Source organism: Danio rerio, chromosome 13, assembly GCF_049306965.1.
Source record: "Danio rerio strain Tuebingen ecotype United States chromosome 13, GRCz12tu, whole genome shotgun sequence".
NCBI classification, from domain to species: Eukaryota; Metazoa; Chordata; class Actinopteri; order Cypriniformes; family Danionidae; genus Danio; species Danio rerio.
The window spans coordinates 30,643,876-30,665,758 of record NC_133188.1 but is presented as its reverse complement, the minus strand read 5'-3'; the positions used below and the strand labels follow the sequence as shown (position 1 = coordinate 30,665,758).

Here is a 21,883-nt window from a genome sequence, read left to right as displayed (position 1 = left end):
TGCAACTCACAAGCCTTCATGGGATGCACATCCACTACAATAATACCATTCCTTTCACTTTGTTCTACATAATAGCACCAAATGAATAAATTAGCTACATTCTGTTTTTTGTTATGTTTGTGATGACATAAGATGAACCCAAATTCAAGTATGTGTGAAACCAGACCAATTCTGTGCAGTGTAAAAGACATGCTAGTTCATACATTTTGATTTGTTTATTTCACAGGCTCTTTAATATCCCAACAGCCGGTGTCAGCTGATACAAAAGCATTGAAGTTTTGAGTGTTTTTAAGCATTTAGTGAAAGTGTGATGTATCTGGAAGTGTAAGATCTGTGCGGACAGATGTTTTAATTAGGTAAAACCCTCTGTGAACTCAACTGGGGTTTATCTAACAGTGCAATTAGCAGGTGCAAAGATGGTGCCCATGATGAATTAGCTGAGAGGTTAATGATGTTACAGTAGCTAGAATCGTCCACTGGCAGTTAACCAATGTATTTTTGTGTATTTACACATCCAGTGTTTTTAATTGCTAAATATCCATGTCTAAATTTAAAGGGTACTGTATATTAAACAAAGCATATTTTGTGAGAGTTTTATTTAAATTTTCTATTGTACTGTTAAAAAGCACCCCTTTACTATTTTTCGTACATTTTTCAGTAACATATTTTGCTTTATCACCTTTTTTACCAACAGTTTCATTGGAAATATGAGCTTCAGCCTTCATTTTTTGTGATACCGCAGCAACATACTTGAACATACCTTTGACATTTCTAGATGAAATGAATGCTAGAGGGCAGTGTAACGTACTTCTGTTTACTTTCACACTAATGATATTTACAGGGACGTATTGTCAATGAATAAAGGATTATTTTTGTGCAGTTTTTTGCAAAACACTAAATAAACACCACAAAACAGTGTATGATTTGTATGGACAATTTCTAGCATGGTCAGTTTGCTCAGTAGCTTACTTTTTGAATGATGTTGTATTCAATGTTGTACACAATGATTCAGAGCACTCTGGTTTAAGTTCAGTGATGTTCAGTATGGTTCCTCAAAAGAGATGAAAGAAATGTAAAATCAGGGTAAAACTGTCTGGTCACAGCGCAGATTACTCTTACATTTGCTTTTGAAAGCACTGTTGGTTTGATTTACAGTAGGTCAGTGGTTCGCTAGGCCAGCGATTCTCAACCACGTTCCTGGAGGACCACCAGCTCTGCACATTTTCTTGTCTCCTTACACTGCGCTAGGTGATCTGTACAACAAGCCCTGACTTTTTATGGACAGGTACAAAAGTGGACTGTAACATACCATAGTGCATACCTCTAGTGCATATGTCATCTGAAACTTTCAATTTCGTAAAAATGTAGGCTGAGGCAGTTATTTCTGATTAGCCTGGACTGTTTTTTCCCCCTTGTTTTATGGGTAATGGTTCGTTCCAGAACCCTTTTCTCTCTAAATCCAACATTCAGAGAATCTGCTCTGCTTTGATTGGTCAGATGATCCAGTCTGTTGTGATTGCCATTATCTACCCATAATCTAACATGCTCAGTAAAGTACCTACATTTTAGCTCTGTACTGTTTCCTTAGCACTTATGATACAAACAGGTATAATGATATGAGCTCGATTTTTATTGGAAATGTCTTGCTTTGCTTTTGTGGAGCAGAAAACAAAGTCTTCTCAAATTACCAACAGCTCAAATCAAACTCTTCCAGGCCTAAGCTGGAACAATATCACAGTAAAATCAAGCTCACTTTATGGGCAGGCATTAAAAACCGTTGACTGATAATATGCAAATGTATTATGCAAATAATTTCTGAATGGTCATTCAGGTGATTTAGAATCAATTCTTTCTTTTGTGAAACTGTAAATCCAATTGAGCTTTTAAACGTTGGACTCATCTGACATTGACAAACAGCTACATGACACATCACAAGAAAGGCAATTGTCAGAAACGCTTTAATGAAGTGAGGCGTCTGATGTTTGGATTTCTGATTTGCAGGAGTTTGTGATGATTGTTGTGTTTGGTCTGGAGTACATCATCCGCATCTGGTCTGCTGGATGCTGCTGCCGGTACAGGGGATGGCAAGGACGACTGCGCTTCGCTAGAAAACCATTCTGTGTGATAGGTAAGATAAAAATATGTGTTTGTAGAGAGAGATGGATGTGCTGTGCTGGTTTTTGTGTTAACTGAACTGAATGGGAATCAATGACTGACTCAAACATTCTTAACCAACGAAAGATTTCTCTCTTAATTCCCTCTTCAGCAAAAACATGCAATAATGTACTAGTGAAAGATTACAGGCAATAAGTAACCAGTGCTATTTATATTTATTACACATATGGGGTATGTGGTATTGTGTTGTATGAGGGTAATTTAGGCTGAATGTATCAGTATATTGTGTGTGTGTGTGTGTGTGTGTGTGTGTGTGTGTGTGTGTGTGTGTGTGTGTGTGTGTGTGTGTGTGTGTGTGTGTGTGTGTGTGTGTGTGTGTGTCAAGCACTGAACCTCATCTTTATTCATTAAGAGTGCAAGTCCCATCAGAACCCCATCAGCGCTGTAACTAACTCTGAATTATGAAACACAGAAGAAAAAGAAAGAGTTTCCACTCCCAGCTTACCATATTTATTCAGCATGCCCCATTAAAAACTGTATAAAGACGTTTGCATACTGTGTCATGCACACCAGAGGACCTCTAATGAAGCTCACTGACTGTGTTTATTAACCGCAATCTCTAATATATGTTATCTTTTCAAATTAATAGAAACATCTTCATGTGGAACACCATAATTAGGTATGTGAGTGAATTAGTGCTGTCATGATACTGGAATTCGGTACAATCTGTACTGAAATTTTAAACACTTCCATTTCCCGCCAACATTTGTGATTGGTTGTTAAGATTATCAGTTTACCAAACTCACCGCTTTTGACTGAGTGTAAACAAATATACGGATGCTGGAGTGTTATAAAGCCACAAAGATCACTCGATTTGTCAGTGGATCACTATTATGTCAACTCATACACATTTCAGCTGATCTTCATGGCTTTAAAATGCTCCAGTGTCCCTGCATCTGTTTTTACACTGATGATCTGCACAGCCAATTACAGTCATTTCTGTTGAGCATGTGAACACTGGCAAATAAGCAGTGTTTAAGAATGGGCTCAACAGCGTTCAAATGTTAGCGAGACATGGACGTTTTTGATATTTCTGTACAATGACAATACTAGAGAATAAAAAAGGAAAAATGTAACAGTTTAAATGATTTACTAATATTTGTATATTTACCTTTTTTCATCCTGTTAATCCACAGTTAATTAAATATAAAGTAACAATAATATAATAATAATAATAATAATTAACAATAATAATAATAATAATAATAGCAGCTAGAATAATAATATAGCTGTTATGAATCAAACGCTAAGAACAAACTTGCAGATCCACATGCAGTTTATTAATCAAGGTCGAGCAGGCAAGGGTTATAAACAGAAGCGAAATATCATAAGGGTAATCCAAAAATAATGGTCAATGTACAGGAGAGAGGTCAGACTAGGCGGCAATGGGACAAGACAAAAAACTAGGCAAGGATCAGAAACACCAAAAAACAAACCAGGAAAACGCTTCATAATAAACAAGACTCAGCAATGTATAAATGAATGTGAGGTATATTTATAGTCCTTGTAATCAGTGTAGATGGGAGTTGTAGTTCGTTCAGCAGTAATCTCCAATAGAGAAAACCCCACTGGCGATTGCAACAAACTACAGGAGGTAATCACTGGCAATCACAACAACAACAATAATAATAATAATAATATAACTGGTAAATATAAAATAAATTGGTAAAACACATTAAGGTTATAAAAATAAAGGTAAATAAAACTGCATATTTGTTTAATTAATAAAAAAGCGGGATTTTCAACATGTTTTTAATCACTTTATGAATACATACTTATTTAATAACAATAACATATCTTACTGACCCCAACATATAATAATTATGAGCCTTTAATTATTACAACACATGCAACGAAATTGGACCACCCTCCGACCATACACAAGCATCATACATTTCAGAGGAAGACAGGTCAGTTGTGAGGTAGCATAGGAAAAAATAGGAAATAAGATACTTTGGGGGGAAAAGAAGGTTTAAAAAATAATAATAATAAGTAAGTAGGACACATGGTGCGTCCCAAATAACATACTTTTGCATTATTCTACACTATTTTGTAGTACAAGTAGTTTAAGTAGTGCGATTACACTGAAAACGCTAAAAAAAGTGCACTTTAATTATCCGGAGACGACGCAGTAGTGCAGTAGGTAGTGCTGTCACCTCACAGCAAGAAGGTCGCTGGTTCGAGTCTCAGCTGGGTCAGTTAGCATTTCTTTGTGGAGTTTGCATGATCTCCCCGTGTTCGCGTGGGTTTCCTCCGGGTGCTCCGGTTTCCCCCACAAGTCCAAAGACATGCGGTACAGGTGAATTGGGTAAGCTTTATTAGCATTTGCTTTATTAATTACTTAAAAGCACTTATTCAACCGGTAAAATGAAGTGTGGACAGTTAGACACTTCACAAACTCAACAACTGCATGTAGCAGAAGGGGCGCTACTTTATTTGTTTTGGATTGTGAAACCAATATTCATAGAGTGCTTATATCGCCTCCCGATGGTGAATGTGGTTATACTTATGGCAGGTATTATTTGGTAATTTGGTCATTCATTTTGCTGATTTGGCAACTATCAAACAACTTCTGGGATTATAATTTCTACGATTATAATTTCTACTTAGTAAAAAAAACAGTGTTCCATTTGGGACAACACTACATTCATAAACTATGCTGTTGAGTGTGTAAGTGCATAAGTACATAGTGAATAGGAGCATAGTGTACAGTGTGCCATTTGGGAGGCAGCTCAAATCTGAGACCAGAGCTTAAAGTTATTTAATTATCATTCATTCATTTTCTTTTCGGCTTAGTCTCTTAATTAGTCAGGGGTCGCCACAGCGGAATGAACCACCAACCTATCCAGCATATGCTTTACACAGCGGATGCCCTTCCAGCTGCAACCCATCTCAGAGAAACAGCCATACACTCCTATTCACATACATACAGTATGTACAATTTAGCTTAGTTAATTCATCTATAGCGCATGTCTTTGGACTGTGGGGGAAACCAGAGCACCCGGAGGAAACCCACTTTACATTTACATTTACATTTACATTTAGTCATTTAGCAGACGCTTTTATCCAAAGCGACTTACAAATGAGGACAAGGAAGCAATTTACACAACTAAGAGCAACAATGAATAAGTACTAAAGGCAAGTTTCAGGTCTGTAAAGTCTAAGAAGGGAAGTGTTAGTAGTTTTTTTTTTTTTTTTTTTTTTTTGTACAGTTAGTGTGATATTCAAATAGGCAATTGCAGATTAGGAAGTGAAGTGGAGACTAAATAGTTGAGTTTTTAGTCATTTCTTGAAAATAGCGAGTGACTCTGCTGTTCTGATGCAGTTAGGGAGTTCATTCCACCAACTGGGCAGATTGAGCGTGAGCGTTCGCGAAAGTGATTTTTTCCCTCTTTGGGATGGAACCACGAGGCGACGTTCATTCACAGAACGCAAGTTTCTGGAGGGCACATAGATCTGCAGAAGTGAGTGCAGATAAGAAGGTGCTAGGCCAGAAGTCACTTTGTAGGCAAACATCAGAGTTTTGAATTTGATGCGAGCAGCAACTGGCAGCCAGTGCAAACGGACTAGCAGCGGAGTGACATGTGCTCGTTTAGGTTCATTGAAGACAACTCGTGCTGCTGCATTCTGGAGCAGTTGAAGAGGCTTGATAGAGTTAGCTGGAAGCCCAGCTAGTAGAGAGTTGCAGTAATCCAGTTTGGAGAGAACAAGAGCTTGAACAAGGAGTTGAGCTGCATGTTCAGATAAGAAGGGTCGGATCTTTCTGATGTTATAGAGTGCAAATCTGCACGATCGAGCAGTTCTAGAAATGTGGTCAGAGAAGTTTAGTTGGTCATCAATCGTTACTCCAAGGCTTTTCACCATTTTGGATGCAGTAATGGTTGCCCCGTCCATCTGGATTGAAAAGTTATGGTGTAGAGTCGGGTTGGCAGAAACTACAAGCATTTCCGTTTTTGCGAGGTTCAGCTGAAGATGATGATCTTTCATCCAGTGTGAAATATCCAACAGGCAGGCTAAGATACGAGCTGGAACCGAGGGATCATCAGGATGAAAAGAGAGGTATAGCTGGGTATCATCAGCATAGCAGTGGTAGGAGAATCCATGTCTCTGGATGACTGGTCCTAGAGATGATGTGTAGATGGAGAAGAGAAGTGGCCCAAGAACAGAGCCTTGAGGTACCCCAGTGTTTAGATGCTGTAGGTTGGACACCTCTCCCCTCCAAGACACCCTGAATGACCTGTCAGAGAGGTAAGATCTGAACCATTTTATAACAGTGCCCGCAACGCCCAGTGACTCAAGCGTAGATAGCAGGATCTGGTGGTTGACAGTGTCAAAAGCAGCTGACAAGTCCAGCAAAATGAGGACTGATGATTTAGAGTCTGCTTTAGCCAGTCTGAGATCCTCCACGACCGAGAGCAGGGCAGTCTCAGTTGAGTGGCCTTTCTTAAAGCCGGATTGCTTGTTGTCCATGAGATTGTTTTGAGTAAGAAAGTCCAGGACTTGATTGAACACTACTTTCTCCAGAATCTTGGCCATGAATGGAAGCAGGGATACTGGTCTGTAGTTTTCAAGTAGCGTATGGTCCAGGTTGGGTTTTTTTAGCAGTGGGGTTACCCTAGCCTGCTTAAATGTAGTGGGGAATAAACCAGAGTCAAGAGATGTGTTAATTATGTGAGTCAGTGTTGGTATGACTGCAGGAGAGATGGCTTGCAAGAGATGAGAGGGAATGGGATCGAGTGGACAGGTGGTTGCATGGCTAGATAGCACAAGTTTGGACACCTCAGACTCAGAGAGCTGAGAAAAAAAGGTGAGTGTGTGTGGTGTTGGTGTTGTATCTTGCGTATTTGTTGTAGGTGCAGCAAATTGAGCACTGATTTTTGCAGTTTTGGTGCAGAAGAATGTAGCAAAGTCATCAGTAGTAAGTGTGGAGGATGCGGGTGGAGGAGGAGGATAGAGGAGGGAGAAAAATGTTTTAAAAAGTAGGCGAGGATTAGTGGCATTGTTGTTTTTCAGACGGTAATACGTCTGCTTTGCAGAAGTAACCTCAGCTGAGAAAGAGGACAGAAGAGTTTGGTATGTTAAGAGATGTGCAGGATTTTTAGTTTTCCGCCAAATTCTCTCCGCAGCCCGAAGTTTTGAGCGATGCTCACGGAGAGCATCCGAGAGCCAGGGTGCAGGAGGACTGGCACGGGCTGGCCTGGATGCAAGAGGACATAATCGGTCTAGACATGATGCTAGTGTGGAGCAGAGTGTATTAGTGGCACTGTTCGAATCAAGTGCAGTGAGTTTGCGAGATGGAGGAAGAGAGTCTGAAACAATGGTGGATAGTCTATTGGGTGAGAGAGATCGTAGGTTTCTGCGAAAGGTAACCAGTGTAGGAGTGTGTGGCGGCTCAGGAGTAATGTGGATGTTGAGAGACAGAAGGAAATGATCAGATATTTGTAGTGGAGTTACTATTGTTTGATCAGTGAAGCAGTGTCGTGTGTAAATAAGGTCTAGCTGATTACCTGATTTGTGGGTAGCAGAAGTAGGTGCTCTTTTTAGGTCAAAAGAGGCAAGCAAAGTCTGAAAGTCTGCAGCTTGCGGTTTGTCAACGTAAATGTTGAAGTCACCTAGCACCAATAAGGGAGTGGCAAAATTAGAAAAAGATGAGAGAAGAACATCCAGTTCATCTAGGAAGTGACCTAATTTACCTGGTGGGCGGTAGATGACAACCACATTTATGTAGAAGGGGTGGATAATGGTGACTGCATGGAATTCAAAGGAGCTGATTGTTGGCAGGGACGGTATCAGAGTAAATTTCCATTCTTTGGAAATTAGTAGTCCAGTCCCACCCCCTCTCCCTGTCTGACAAGGAGTGTGGGAAAAAGAGAAATTAGCAGAAAGAGTAGCATGTGTAGCAGTGTCCTCCGGCCTCAACCAGGTCTCAGTTAGAGCCATGAGATTATAGTCAGAATATGTAGCTATGGAGGTAATAAAATCAGCCTTGTTAACAGCTGATTGACAATTCCAGAGGCCCACGGAGAGAGAGAGTTGTGAAATAGTAGATACATGTATTGAACGAAGGTTGTGAGGATTACGCCTGCAGCGCACCTCCCGTGTTTTGCGAGTGTTAGTAACAACAGGAATTAGAAAACACATAATAAAAGTGCACTGACAACAAAAAATAAGTGTAAAGTAAAACAATACAGTAAAGTACTCAAGTGCTTTGTCGGTGTCTTTGCTCGGTGGAGTCGCGCAGGTAGAGTCGATGGTCTTTACCCTCGTCGGTCTTCACACGAGGCGGTCTTCACACGAGGCTGCCGCGACCGCTGCCGCGGTGAACTAGTTGTTTGAATTCACTTTGAATTCACAATTCAAAGCACTAGCTGATTGAATTCAGCTGGACACGCCTCGAGAGTCAAAACAAGGGCCGAAACTGAGGCGGACGACGCGAAACCGCGTCTGCGTTCGCTACACAAGCTCTTATAGTAACCAAGGAAACAGTGGCTAAACAACTTCTAGTATTATACACAACTGAAAGCAAGTTTAAATGTCCTACAACTTTACACAAACAGCTGGAAACAAGTCCTCAAACCATACACAACAACTGAAACAAATCTTAAATGTACTTACAGGCTGCTGGTCTAGATGCTGCTAAAGTGCTTCTCCTGCCGACTAATGCTAACATGGGGAGAACATGTAAACTCGGAAATGCCAACTGACCCAGCCAAGGCTCGAACCAGCAACCTTCTTGCTGTGAGGCAACAGTACTAACCACTCTGCCAACGCATTGCCAGTTATTTTATTTTGAAAATTAAAATTGAGTTGAGTTTATTTATACACAATGTTCCAAAGCAAATTCCAATCAAATTATGTTATGAAAGGAAAAGAAAATAGTGCCTTTCATGATTTTTGTGGTTACTCTATTGCTTATGATTTTGCGGACTTCCACATTTTAGTATGGCAAAAACCATAAATCTGCTGCGTTTATTCCCATCTGCTCATGTTCCTCAGTCTTCCACTTTCACCTTGCATCAACCTTCAATCGTTGTGCGATTCGGATTTCAAATAACAGACTTTTAGGAGGCCACCTTCAGCATGTGTGACACGAAAAACATTCTTATTTCAAACCTCAAGTGTAACGTTCAGTAGGAAAATATGATGGAGGTGATTTGAGTAAAGAACAATATTATCCCTGGTTAAGACACGCTGGCAGCTGGAGAAAGTTTTCAGTGTGATTAGATATGCTGTTCTGTGAGGCTGTGGTTCTCTGCTCTCTCTTGGCCATTCCTTCTGTCTCTGATCTCAAGTAGAAAGACATAACAGACAAGTGAAACAGCGTAATTATTGAAATATCTCTGTCCCTGGTGTCTCGGAAAGCTACTGTGCTACTGAGAACAACAGCAAGCTTACCCACATAGAAGACATGGAAATATATGCAAATTACGTATATGATACACAAGTGATATTTGGATTTTACTTATATAAAATACACTCACCGGCCACTTTATTAGTGACACTTTAACGGATTGGTCCCCTTTTTGCCTTCAGAACTGCCTTGATCCTTTGTGGCATATATTCAACAAGCTACTGGAAATATTTCTCAGAGATTTTGCTCCATATTGACATGATAGCATCACACAGTTGCTGTACATCCATGATGTGAATCTCCTGTTCCACCACATTCCAAAGTGCTCTATTGTATTGAGATCTGGTGACTGTGGAAGCCATTTGAGTACAGTGAACTCATTTTCATGTTCAAGAAACCAGTCTGAGATGATTCACGCTTTATGACATGGTGCGTCATCCTGCTGGTAGTTGCCATCAGAAGATGGCTACACAGTGGTCATAAAATGATTGACATGGTCAGCAACAATACTCAGGAAGGCTGTGGTGCTGACACAATGCACAGTTGGTACTAATGGGCCCAAAATATGACAAGAAAATATTCCCCCGCCTAAGCCATTACACCACCACCTGTAGGATGGATCCAGGCTTTCTTATTGATGGCAAATTCTGACTCTACCATTCGAATGCTGCTGCAGAATTTGGCATTCATCAGACCAGGCAACATTTTTCCAATCTCCTATTGTCCAGTTGTGGTGGGCCTGTGCGAATTGTAACCTCAGTTTCCTGTTCTAAGCTGACAGAAGTGGCACCTGGTGTGGTCTTCTCATGCTGTAGCCCATCCGCCTCAAGTTTCGACATGTTGTGCATTCAGAGATGCTATTGTACATGCCTCGGTTGTAACGAGTGGTTATCTGAGTTACTGTTGTCTTTCTATCAGCTCAAACCAATCTGGTCATTCTCATCTGACCTCTGGCATCAACAAGGCATTTGTGGCCACAGAACTGCCTCTCACTGGATATTGTTGTTTTGGGACCATTCTCTTTAAACCAGTAGATCAGCATTTTTCTGAAAAACTCAGACCAGCCCGTCTGTCACCAACAACCGTGCCACAATGCTAATTAGAAATTTGCATGAACAAGCAGTTGTACATGTGTACCTAATAAAGTGGCCGGCATGTGTATATGTTAATTTTTCAAAATGTACATTGCGTATATGATATTTTATAAATGTGGAGTTCAGATATGATCTTGTATGTCATACAGTATATGTATGTCCGTATATTGCCATATATCAGATGTCTATGTGGGTAGACTATTAGGTAAAAGTAGTCCAGTGCAATTGAATTTGCATTGTTTTTTTGTTCTAGTCCAATAATCTTTATATCTATAAAAATAATACTTGCTCTCTATTGTGCTTGTGTTTCAGACATTATTGTGCTCATAGCATCCATCGCAGTGGTTTCAGCTGGTAGCCAGGGCAATATTTTTGCCACGTCTGCACTTCGCAGTCTGCGTTTTTTGCAGATTCTGCGCATGGTGCGCATGGACCGGCGAGGCGGTACCTGGAAACTGCTTGGATCTGTAGTCTACGCTCACAGCAAGGTAAACCAAATACTACTTAATGGCAAAAAAGAATAATAGTCCTCAGGTTCATGACATTGCGTGTGAGTTTTCATGTTGAGGCAGACATGTGACCCCACAATCAACCTCTCTTTCCAGCATCGCTTGGATTGAAACTCCATCCAGGAGCTGCAGCCAAACCACACGCTTCCTCAGTCCTCAGTTACCCGCCATTTAGTGGAGAGATTAGGGGTCCCCGCAATGAATCATTGTGGTCGATATAATAGCAGAGTTACTTATTTCTATCTCCTCTCAGGCTTAAGCGTTTACATTTTCCTGACAACCCTGATCAAACCAAAAAATCAAACAGCTTACACCAGCCTGGTTTGCTGGCCTTTGGTGGTTTAACTGGTTTGCCAGTCTGACCAAACTGGTTTTGTTTGGTTTAAACTAAAACCCCAGTCTGGTCATCTAATGATTTGCTGCTTAACAAGTTGATTCCCAAAACTGATTAGCTGACAGACAGATTAAAACAGAAGTATGTCATAAAATACTGTTGACGTTTTTAAATTCATTCATTCATTTTCTTTCGGCTTTGTCCTTTTATTCATCAGAGGTTCCCACAGCGAAATGATCCGCCAACTTATCCAACATATGTGTTACACAGTGGATGCCCTTTCAGTTGCAACGCAGTTCTGGGAAACATCCATACACACTCATACACGCACATGCACTGCAGCAAATTTTGTTTATTTAATTAACCTATACCGCATGTTTTTGGACTGTGGGGGAAACCGGAGCACCCGAAGGAAACCTATGCGAACACGGAGAGAACATACAAACTCCACACAGAAATGCCAACTGACTTAGCCGGGACCCGAACCAATGGCTTTCTTGCTGTGAGGCAACAGTGCTAACCACTGAGCCACTGTGTCACCTTAAACTTTAAAAATGTATCCAATAAATATTTTTTATGAAGTTTGTAATACAAAATATGTTCATATGCGGGGTTTGCTGGTCTCCCAGTCTGTTGCTCAGATGGTTTAGCTGGTCCTTAAAAGTGACTAACATGGACCCAAAATCAGCTTCAAACCAACGATATGAATGAACAAAAAGTGTAAAAGTCAATAAAAGAAATAATTCCCTTTATTTAAAGTCAAGAAAACCATGCCTTATATTGACTTTTGCTTTTTTCACAAGATGATCCTCCAACCAGACTGACTTATTTCCCTGAAGTCAAATAGCAAGATACTTCCTGCTAGAGGAAAACAGGGAAAAGTACAGTAGGTCTTATGTGATTATTTGAACACTTTTGACAACATGAACATCCAGTTAAATACATTTTCTGGAAGTCGATAATTTTGGACAAGCTCAAAACAATTTAGATCCCCTTTACCCCTATTTAGTGTTGTTCACTTTGTATTTATGAAAATAAATCTTAAAACCAGGTGTATATGGTAAAAGGAGACTAGCAAGACCAGCAAACCAACTTCAAATGGGCTATATGCACAGCTAGTGTTTTTCAGCCAATGATTAACTTCTGGTGAAAGATTAATATGACTATTTTCAATTTCATAAGGTTTCTTTTACAACATCGATGTTGTAATATTATTACAATGCATTTAGTCAAATAGACTTAAGCATTCATCGAGTTGTTCAATCGTAAAACGAGATGAAAGACCATTTAAACACAAATGCCGTCATTATCAGCAGGCGAGTGCAGAAACTCCATTAAAAATGCTGGGGGAAAACATATTTTAAAGAAATGTCAGGGAAAAAATGGAATTTAACGCAGTGCTTCCTGTCTGGTCTGAGACCCTCTCAACATCGTAAATATATCAGGCAGTGAAGATCACTGATTTTTAAAGAAATCAGACCTTAAATGTGGCAATTGTAAAATAGAAAGACAGTTCACTGGAAGCACTGAGGCTGACTGGCTGTAATTAAAACTCTGCGATATGCATAAACCCCATTGTTGTTTCTACAGGAGAAAAAAAAACTTTTTTTGCATGTATGAACATTATTTTATTATACTGTATGTGTGTTTCAGGAGCTTGTGACTGCCTGGTACATTGGCTTCTTGGTCCTGATCTTTTCTTCATTCTTGGTCTACTTGGTGGAGAAAGAATTTAACAAACAGTTTGCCACCTATGCTGATGCCCTCTGGTGGGGTACGGTAAGTCAACTCGAACGTTTTCACTCTTCTTCTATCTACGATCCATTTTCACAGTCTGTTTTCAGGATGTTGTATACTATGCTTTAGTCAATAAGCGAGTTACATTCATTGACCATGACAGAGTTTAGTTGCTGTGGTTCGCACAGCAAGACTGGTCTTGGTTCCTCACCAGCTGACTTAACAAATCAATGCACGTAATTTCCTGCTCCTACCAAGCACAAACAGAGCTGTTTCAAGAGATGTGAGGTCAGTTGAGGGTATGGTCTCCTGGAGTAGAGCTCAGAAACCAGCGGTGGGCCAATATTATGCTGCCACACGCTATTTACACTGGGTTGAGCCCAAGCCAGCGTCTGAAGCTGACAGGCAGGCTTCCGTGGAGGAAAACAGGAGAGCGGGATTCTGGCGTTGTGTGTGAGCTCCCACACGCCTAGTCTCTGCCTGTGAAAGGCCGCAGTGCTCTTCGCATTTGACAAATCACTCACTTTTACTGGATGTGTTGAATTTGCTTTGGCCAGGCCTTTGTTTAAGTATCCCCTGCCTGCAAAAATCCAAAGCGCTCACTTATGAGTGTGGAAAGGAGTGCGAGATGTTAGACTGATCCTTTTTTTGACAAGCCACCAAAGTATTTCTCTTGCTGAAAGATGGATCTAATACTGTACGTCTGTGTGGCCGTAACTTTAGAATACACTTTGGTGTTTATGAGCGCTTAGTATGGCTTTTTGGACAGAATTGAATGCAGTTTTGGCTGCCTTTTTCAATGTTGTTCTATGATTGGCCCTCGTGTAGATTAATTCGCAGTATACAGTATGGAGGTTAATGCTTCTTCGAACATGACATGTGGAGTGTTAAAGTACACTGCGGTCCTAGAACCAGACACATAATTCAATGCTGTCTATTTGTGGGAAGTCAACACTTTGTTTTGGAATAAGAGGCTTTTCTATGTTAAGCAATAGCTGTTTTAATATACGAAGGTTGATCCGTCCTATTTTTCCATCTTTATTCAGATTACCCTCACAACCATTGGATACGGGGATAAGACTCCACAGACCTGGACCGGACGACTTCTTTCCGCAGGGTTTGCTTTGTTGGGCATCTCGTTCTTCGCTTTGCCTGCTGTGAGTAACCTTTACCTGATATGTGCATTATGACATTATAGTAGATAGATTAAACTAAGTACTCAAAAATGAAAATCATCATCTTCTCAGCCTCATGCTTTCCTAGATGTGTTTAGTTATGTTCTTTTTTATAACACAATAAGTGAAACTTTTATTTTCCGTATGAAACTTCAAAAAGGCCATAAAACCCCACAAAAAGTGCAAATTACTGTAGGGTTATATAGTCATTAATACCTACTGATAGGTAATCTGCTAACAACACAGAAGCAAAATGAGTTCAGGGTTTCTGGAGGGTCTTAAAAAGTGTTAAGTTTGACTTGGTAACTACTTGCAGAAAACCTGGGTGACATGCTTTTGGGTGTTAAATACATTGAATGTGCAGTAGAAATTAGAAACCGTGGTCACACTTTATTTTGATGGTCCATTCATTGAATTTAAATTACATTGCATCTACATGCAAGCTAATTCTCATTAGATTATAAGTAGACTGTTTGGTTGGGGTTAGGGTTGGGGTTAGGGTTAGTGTAAGATGACATTTTCTTGCAAAGTTTCTTATCCATTAGTCAGTTAAAGGTGTGTTTAGCAGCAGTATCAACAGGTAATAAGGAGCCAGTCTACTGATACTCAAATAGACCATCAAAATAAAGTGTTACCAAAACTATTTTAATTAATGACACCTGTGGCCATTAAGCAAACTGCAGGCAAAAACCCAAGCCGTGATCACACTAGACTTTAGGCATTCAAAATGTAATCGATGCTGTGCAATTATTATTAATATTAATATTTAACTACATATTTACAAAACATTTTCTTCATTATATTTCATCTGCAACAACAACAATGTGAACTTATATAAAGACCTGTTTGATCGTTAACTTTTGAATTCATAATTATGCAAACACATGAGATTTCTCTGCAAGACTCACGGATTGCAAGTTAACCTGCTGCTGCTTTTTCAATGTAGAAGGAAATCAAAAATAAAAGAAATGGTGATGACGTGTTGAGCTGACTGACAGGCACACACTAGTGGGGGGAAATGAAGGACATAGTACTTAGGGCCCGGGCACTTTAGAGGCCTGCGACAGGCAGAGGTGGAGCCCATGTGAGACCACCCCCCTTTAGCTTTTGACCATAGCAACCCCCCCTCCTCTCTTCACTTTCAACAATGGTAACAAATGCCCCTCCCTCCACTCTACACCTTTAATGACTTTGACGATCACAACAAACTCCTCTCCACGCTCTTCACTTTTAACGATCACAACAAATGCCCCTCCCTCCCCCATGTTCACTTTCGACAATGGCAACAAATGCCACCGGACCCCCTCCTGCTTCTCATTTTTGACGATCACAGCAAATGCCCCTCCCCCCGTGTTTGAAGATCACAACTACCCCCCCCCTCTTTTCTCTCGCCACGATCACATGAAATGCAACAATCCCCCCATGTTCACTTTCGACAATGACAACAAATGCCACCTGACCCCCCTCCTGCTTCTCATTTTTGACAATCGCACCAAACCCCCCCTCCCCCTAGCTTTCGACGATCACAACACCCCCCCCCCTCTTTTCTCTCGCGACGATCGCAACAAATGCAACAACCCCCCATGTTCACTTTCGACAATGACAACAAATGCCACCTGACCCCTTCTGCTCTTCATTTTCAGTGATTGCAACAAAAGCATTTCCTTCAGCTTTCGACGATCACAACAAACACCCCGCCCCCCTCTTCTCTCTTGATGATCACAACAAATGCCACCTGACCACCTCCTGCTTTTCATTTTCGACGATCACAACAAAAACAACAGCACCCCCAGCCATGTTCACTTTAAATGATGGCAACAAATGCCTACTGACCTCCTTCTACTCTTAATTTTTGACAATCTTAATTAAGCTACCACACAATCTGATAATAAGGAATTAGTATGTTTCAAATCTTGCATACTTGATCCATACTAAACATACTTTTAATACTTAGTATTAGTAGGTGAATTGGGACGCACAACAATAATAGAATCTGAATGATATACAGTATACACAAAAAAAACTAAAATGAACAAATAACAAATTAGACATTACCAACTAAACATGTTTACAAATTATTGAGATCTAAGGTTTAACAATACATCAGGCATCACTTCACAAGACTAACATCCAAAGTCACTTACAAAAGATAGGGGATTTGTGGTCTTTTTTGGGGGAAAATTTAAAATCACTAAAAGTGTGTTTGTTCGCCTGGGCAGACTGTTAGCAGTGTGCGGATTTGTATGATGTGTTTGAGAAGGCTCAGTATGTGTGGTTGTGAAGGCCCTCGGAGGCCTGTCTGACTCATTGACGTCAAGTGTTTCTGCAACTCTCAGCTCACAAATGTGTCCTGCAAGCTCACAGTCTCTCTCTCAGTCCAGATCAGTAATGGGGTATGATTGTGTTGTGTCTGTGGGTGGATGTGGGTGTAGGGTATTCTCGGCTCTGGCTTTGCTCTGAAGGTCCAAGAGCAGCACAGACAGAAGCACTTTGAAAAGAGGCGAAACCCAGCCGCCAGTCTCATACAGGTAAACTCTTTCAATTTTATAATGTCCAGCCTAATGCACAGATCCTATTATGTTTTATAGCTGCTGATTGTTAAGGAAGCAAAGGACTTTATCTGTATGTTTGGTTTGCCATATTCTTTTGCAAATGCTTGAGAATCAATTTTATTGCAAATTGTTAAACATGCAGTACTCTGCACATATACAGTTGAAGTCAGAATTTTCAGCCCCCCTTTAAAAAATATTTCTCAAAAAGTCGAAATTATTATCCCCTTAAAGCTATATTTTGCAGAACAAACTATTTCTGCAGAACGTTCGAGGTTACTAAAGTAACCCTTCGTTCCCCGAGGAGGGGAACGGAAGCACTATAAGTGGATTTGATTGTAAAATCCACGCATTGGGAGGTTCGGTTCAGAAGCTACTCGTCTGAAAGAGTATTGAACGGGCCAATTAAGAATGAATTGGCAGCGCAAGCCTGCGCAGGTGAGCGGCATAAGCAATCAACTGAGTATATAAGCTCACCTGGCGCAGCAGACGCTATCCTTTTTAAGCTGAAGAGACTTTCAACAGCTAAGGGACAGTCATTATGGCGACGGAGTATAGTGCTTCCGTTCCCCTCCTCGGGGAACGAAGGGTTACTTTAGTAACCTCGAACGTTCCCCTTCGGGGGGAACTTCAGCACTATAAGTGGATTTGATTGTAAAATCCACGCATTGGGAGCCCATTGAAAGCGCCATAATGACTGCACCTTACCAACACCCCCGATGAGGAGATAGTCAAGCAAGCGTGACGCACCCACATCATGGGGGGCGCGGTCCTCCAACGTGTCCCTGGCCCTAATTTATCCTACTTCAACAGAAGTTTTACGGATTTATATATATTTTTTGGGAAGTCGTGAGCATCTAGATAATTCTAGGAAAATACGACAGTACGTTGGGAAGCGTGCAATCCCGATAGGGAGGACGCTGCGGAGGCCATCCGTTACCCAAGGGGGGATAGATGGCAGAATTTACATATGGACTAGCCCTAAAAAGGGGGAGTACGCATAGCAAAAGAGTGGTTAGCGGGGAGGGAAGACACGGGTCCGCCCAGGGGGGGGGGACTTAACCGTGGCTGAATAAGCATATGGGATCGCCTAGTGGGGACCACGCATAGCAGGCACCTTTACCCAAAACGCGGGCTGACCAGCGGGCAGACCTACAACGTAGTGGGCCAGCAAGTGACTCCTCCGCTGAGTCAGTGCTGGGGGCCACGGAGGAATCTGCAGGGCTCACCTGACGGGGAACTTTACTGACAGATAAAAAGGCGCACGTATCTCCGTGTTAGGGAAAATGGCGCAGCAAGCGTGTTTCAACACCCTACCGAATTGTTTCCTCAATCACCAAGGGTTACCTAATACCCTTGAGGAAACCGGCTCCACTCGCAGATTGTAAAACCTTGCAAATGTGTTGGGTGTCACCCAGCCCGCAGCTCTACAGATGTCTGTTAGAGGGGCGCCGCGTGCGCGCGCTCGAGAGGATGCGAAGCTCCGAGTGGAGTGCGCACGCGCTCTCGGGGGACGCGGCTCATCTCGGCTCTGATAGTGAAAGAAAGGCATCCACAATCTAGTGGGAACTTATTTCGGTACGGCACTTCCCTGCTGCCGACCGCTATAACAGACGAAGAGCTGCTCAGATGATCTAAACTCTGAGTGCGGTCCGGATAATACGCAAAACGCGAACTGGACAATAAATAAGGGCTGGGTCTGCCTCCTCCGAGGGCAGCGCTTGCAGGCTCACTACCTCGTATTAAAACGGAGTGGTAGGAACCTTGGGCACATATCGCGGGCGGGGTCTCATACGTGAGAGAAGCCAGCCCAATTACAGGCACGAGTCACTGACCGAAAAATGCCTCCGGGTCCCCGACCCTCTAATCGATATCAACGCGACCAGCAGAGCTGTCTTCAGGGACAGAAAGATACTGAGTCGAGGATCGAAGGGATCTGACGCGGCTTGTGTAGCGAGGGCGAGATCCTAAGAGGGCATGAGAGGGGGCGGGGTGGATTAATTCGCTTAACGCCCCTGAGGAACCGGATGATGAGGTTATGCGTTCCCACGGTGCTGCCAGCCACCGCGTTATGAGAGCGGAGATGGCAGCCACGTAACCTTGAGTGTGGAGGGTGACAGCCTGCTCTCCAACTTCTCTCGGCGTAAAGAAAGCACAACGCTGATCTGGCAAATTACGGGGGTCTTCTCAGCGAGAGACACACCATTCAGTGAATAGACTCCACGTCAGGGCATAGGCGCGCTCGGGGAGGGGGCTCTAGCCCGAGTGACGGTATTAGCCACCGCAATCGGAGGTTACCTAAGTCTTCCTCGCGTCTAAAAATCTCTTCAAAGATCGGCGAGGGTGCCAGGTGGTGCCCTGTCCCTGAGAGAGTAGGTGCTCTCTCGAAGGGACTGCCAGGGGAGGGCTATCGCGAGGGAGAGCTCTGACATCCAGGTCCGGTTGAGCCAGAGGGGCGCAACCAGCAACCTGTTCCTCGTCCTCCCTGACCATGCACAGTAACTGCGCGAGCAGGCTCACTGGGGGAAACGCGTATTGCGCTTGCCCCGAGGCCAGCTGTAAGCCAGTGCATCCGTGCCGAGAGCACTCGGTCAGGGAAAGAACAACTGGCAATGAGCGATCTCGGGGGAAGCAACAGATCGATCTGGGCTTCCCCGAATCGCGCCCATATCAGCTGAACAGACTCGGGGTGGAGTCTCCATTCTCCAGGACGCAAGGCTGCCGTGAGAGCGCATCGGCTGCACGGTTGAGCTTGCCTGAATATGAATGGCGTGCAGCGATTTCAGCCGCGGATGACTCCAGAGGAGCAGACGGCGGGCGAGCTGAGACATGCGGCGAGAGCGCATACCCCCTATACGGCTGATATACGCCACCGCCGCCGTACTGTCCGTCCTGACCAGCACGTGTTGCCGCTCCAACACCGGAAAAAAACGGTGGAGAGCGGGGAACACTGCCAACAGCTCCAGGCGATATGCCAATGCAACTGGGTACCTTTCCACAGGTCCGCAGCCGCATGCCCGCAACGCACAGCCCCCCAGCCCGTGTTGGAAGCGTCTGCTGAAACGACAACAAGACTGGACGCCTGTTCTAGAGACACCCAGGCCTGTAGGAACGAGGGGTCGCTCCAAGGGCTGAGGGCGCGGCGACACAGCGCAGTAACAGAGACTCGGTGTGCGCGCGCGTGCCATGCGCGTCTGGGGACTCGATCGTGAAGCCAGTGCTGAAGTGGTCTCATATAGAATAATCCGAGCGGCATGAAGCGGCTGCGGATGCCATATGCCCCAGGAGCCTCTGAAATTGTTTCAGTGGGACCACTATTTTACTGTCGAGCTCTCTCAGACAGTACAGCATCAGCTGAGCGCGCTCTCCGGAGAGGCGCGCTGCCATGGTGACCGAGTCCAGCTCCAGCCCGAGAGAAGAGATCCTCTGCACGGGGGCGAGTTTGCTCTTTTCTCGGTTGACCTGAAACCCCCACAGGTGGAAGTGCCAGAGCACTTTGTCTCTGTGCATAATCAACTCTGTGCATAATCAAAAGAGAGGGCAATTCAGCCAGTCGTAAAGAAATTGAGTATGCAGATGCCCGCGAGCCGAAGGGGCGCTGAGGCACCCTCCGCGGGCTTGGTGAGGACCCGCGGAGACAGAGAGAGCCCGAAGGGGAGGGCTTTGTATTGCCAAGCTCGACCTTCAAACGCAAACCGCAGAAACTGTCGGTGGCGAGGAAGAGTGGAGACATGGAAATACGCGTCCATCAGGTCTAATGCTGCAGACCAACCCAGAGGACGAACGCACCGGAGGATGCGCTTCTGCGTGAGCATTCTGAACGGCAGCTTGTGCAGGCAGCGGTTCAAAACGCGCAGATCTAGGATTGGCCGTGACCCACCGCTCTTTTTGGGCACGATGAAGCGTGGGCTGTAAAACCCGCTCTCCATCTCGGCTGGAGGGAGCGGCTCGATTGCATCCTTCGCCAGGAGGACAGCAATCTCCTCTCGCAAGACAGGGGCGGACAGGGGGCTGACCCTGGTGAATACACACCCGTGACTTGGGGGGCCGTTTCGCGAACTGAATCGCATAGCCGAGTCTGATTGTGCGTATGAGCCACCGCGAAGAGCTGGCCCGCGCTAACCAGGCAGGCAGAGCTCTCGCTAATGGACTCATCGCTACAATCGCTGATGTACCAGCAGTGGGGCAGCGCGGAGTGGGTGTGCTGATCCGGGAAGCTCGCGGGTCCCACGGAAAAGCTGAAGGTGAGATATTTGCTCTCACTCCAAACCCGAGCTCCGGAGGGGAGGCTCGAGGGGTGGGAGAAAGGAGACCGTCCTCCCAGCGCTCGTGAGCCACTGGCGAAACGCACCGAATCTGCAAGCTAGAAAGCATAGCGTCCCAGACTGGCAGATTTCGGGCTGTCACATCTGGGGAAGTGAAAAGTGCCCTTTCATAATGTTTTCATGGCAGTAAAAAGTGCCGTTGGAAATGGGGCCCCGCCCTCCAGCGGGGAAAGAGCAAGTTCCCTCTTCTCCAGATGGCCTGTCCCAGGGGCGCTTCGCGGTCCGTTGCCGGACTTAGCGGCGTTCTGGGCAGGGGGGCTGCCTGCTTCCGAGGTGCCCGACGCGCTCGCTTCGCCTTAGGCGTGTGCGGGGGCGGAGCAGCTCTCGTAGGCGGGCGCCTTCGGCGAGGAGCAGGTATGAATGGCACGGCGGGCGGAGCGGGCTACGGACCGCCGATAAGACATCACCCACCAACTGCTCTCTCACCGCCTTGAATTCCTGGGTGAATTCACAGACAGTGTCGCCGAACCTGGCTGGGGATATGGGGAAGTCAAGAAAGCGGACTTTGTCGACTTTGCGCATATCAGCCAGGGGTGGCGCTCCTGGACCACTAATGTGGACATCGTCCTCCCCAACGCACACGCAGCGGACTCAGTAGTCCGAAGAGCTAAGTCGGCGGCGGTGCGAAGCTCGT

General features: G+C 44.0%; 1 protein-coding gene across 17 annotated transcripts in view; it reads left to right on the top strand.

The window, feature by feature from the left end:
* kcnq5a (potassium voltage-gated channel, KQT-like subfamily, member 5a) overlaps window positions 1-21,883 on the top strand; it is a 251,683-nt gene that overhangs the window by 185,668 nt on the left and 44,132 nt on the right. For all 17 annotated transcript variants that reach the window (XM_073920922.1, XM_073920928.1, XM_073920924.1 and 14 more), the window contains 5 exons: window positions 2,002-2,128; window positions 10,933-11,108; window positions 13,117-13,242; window positions 14,247-14,357; window positions 16,808-16,903. In XM_073920922.1, coding sequence (XP_073777023.1) covers window positions 2,002-2,128; window positions 10,933-11,108; window positions 13,117-13,242; window positions 14,247-14,357; window positions 16,808-16,903 — 636 coding nt within the window. The remainder of the gene's footprint in view (window positions 1-2,001; window positions 2,129-10,932; window positions 11,109-13,116; window positions 13,243-14,246; window positions 14,358-16,807; window positions 16,904-21,883) is intronic.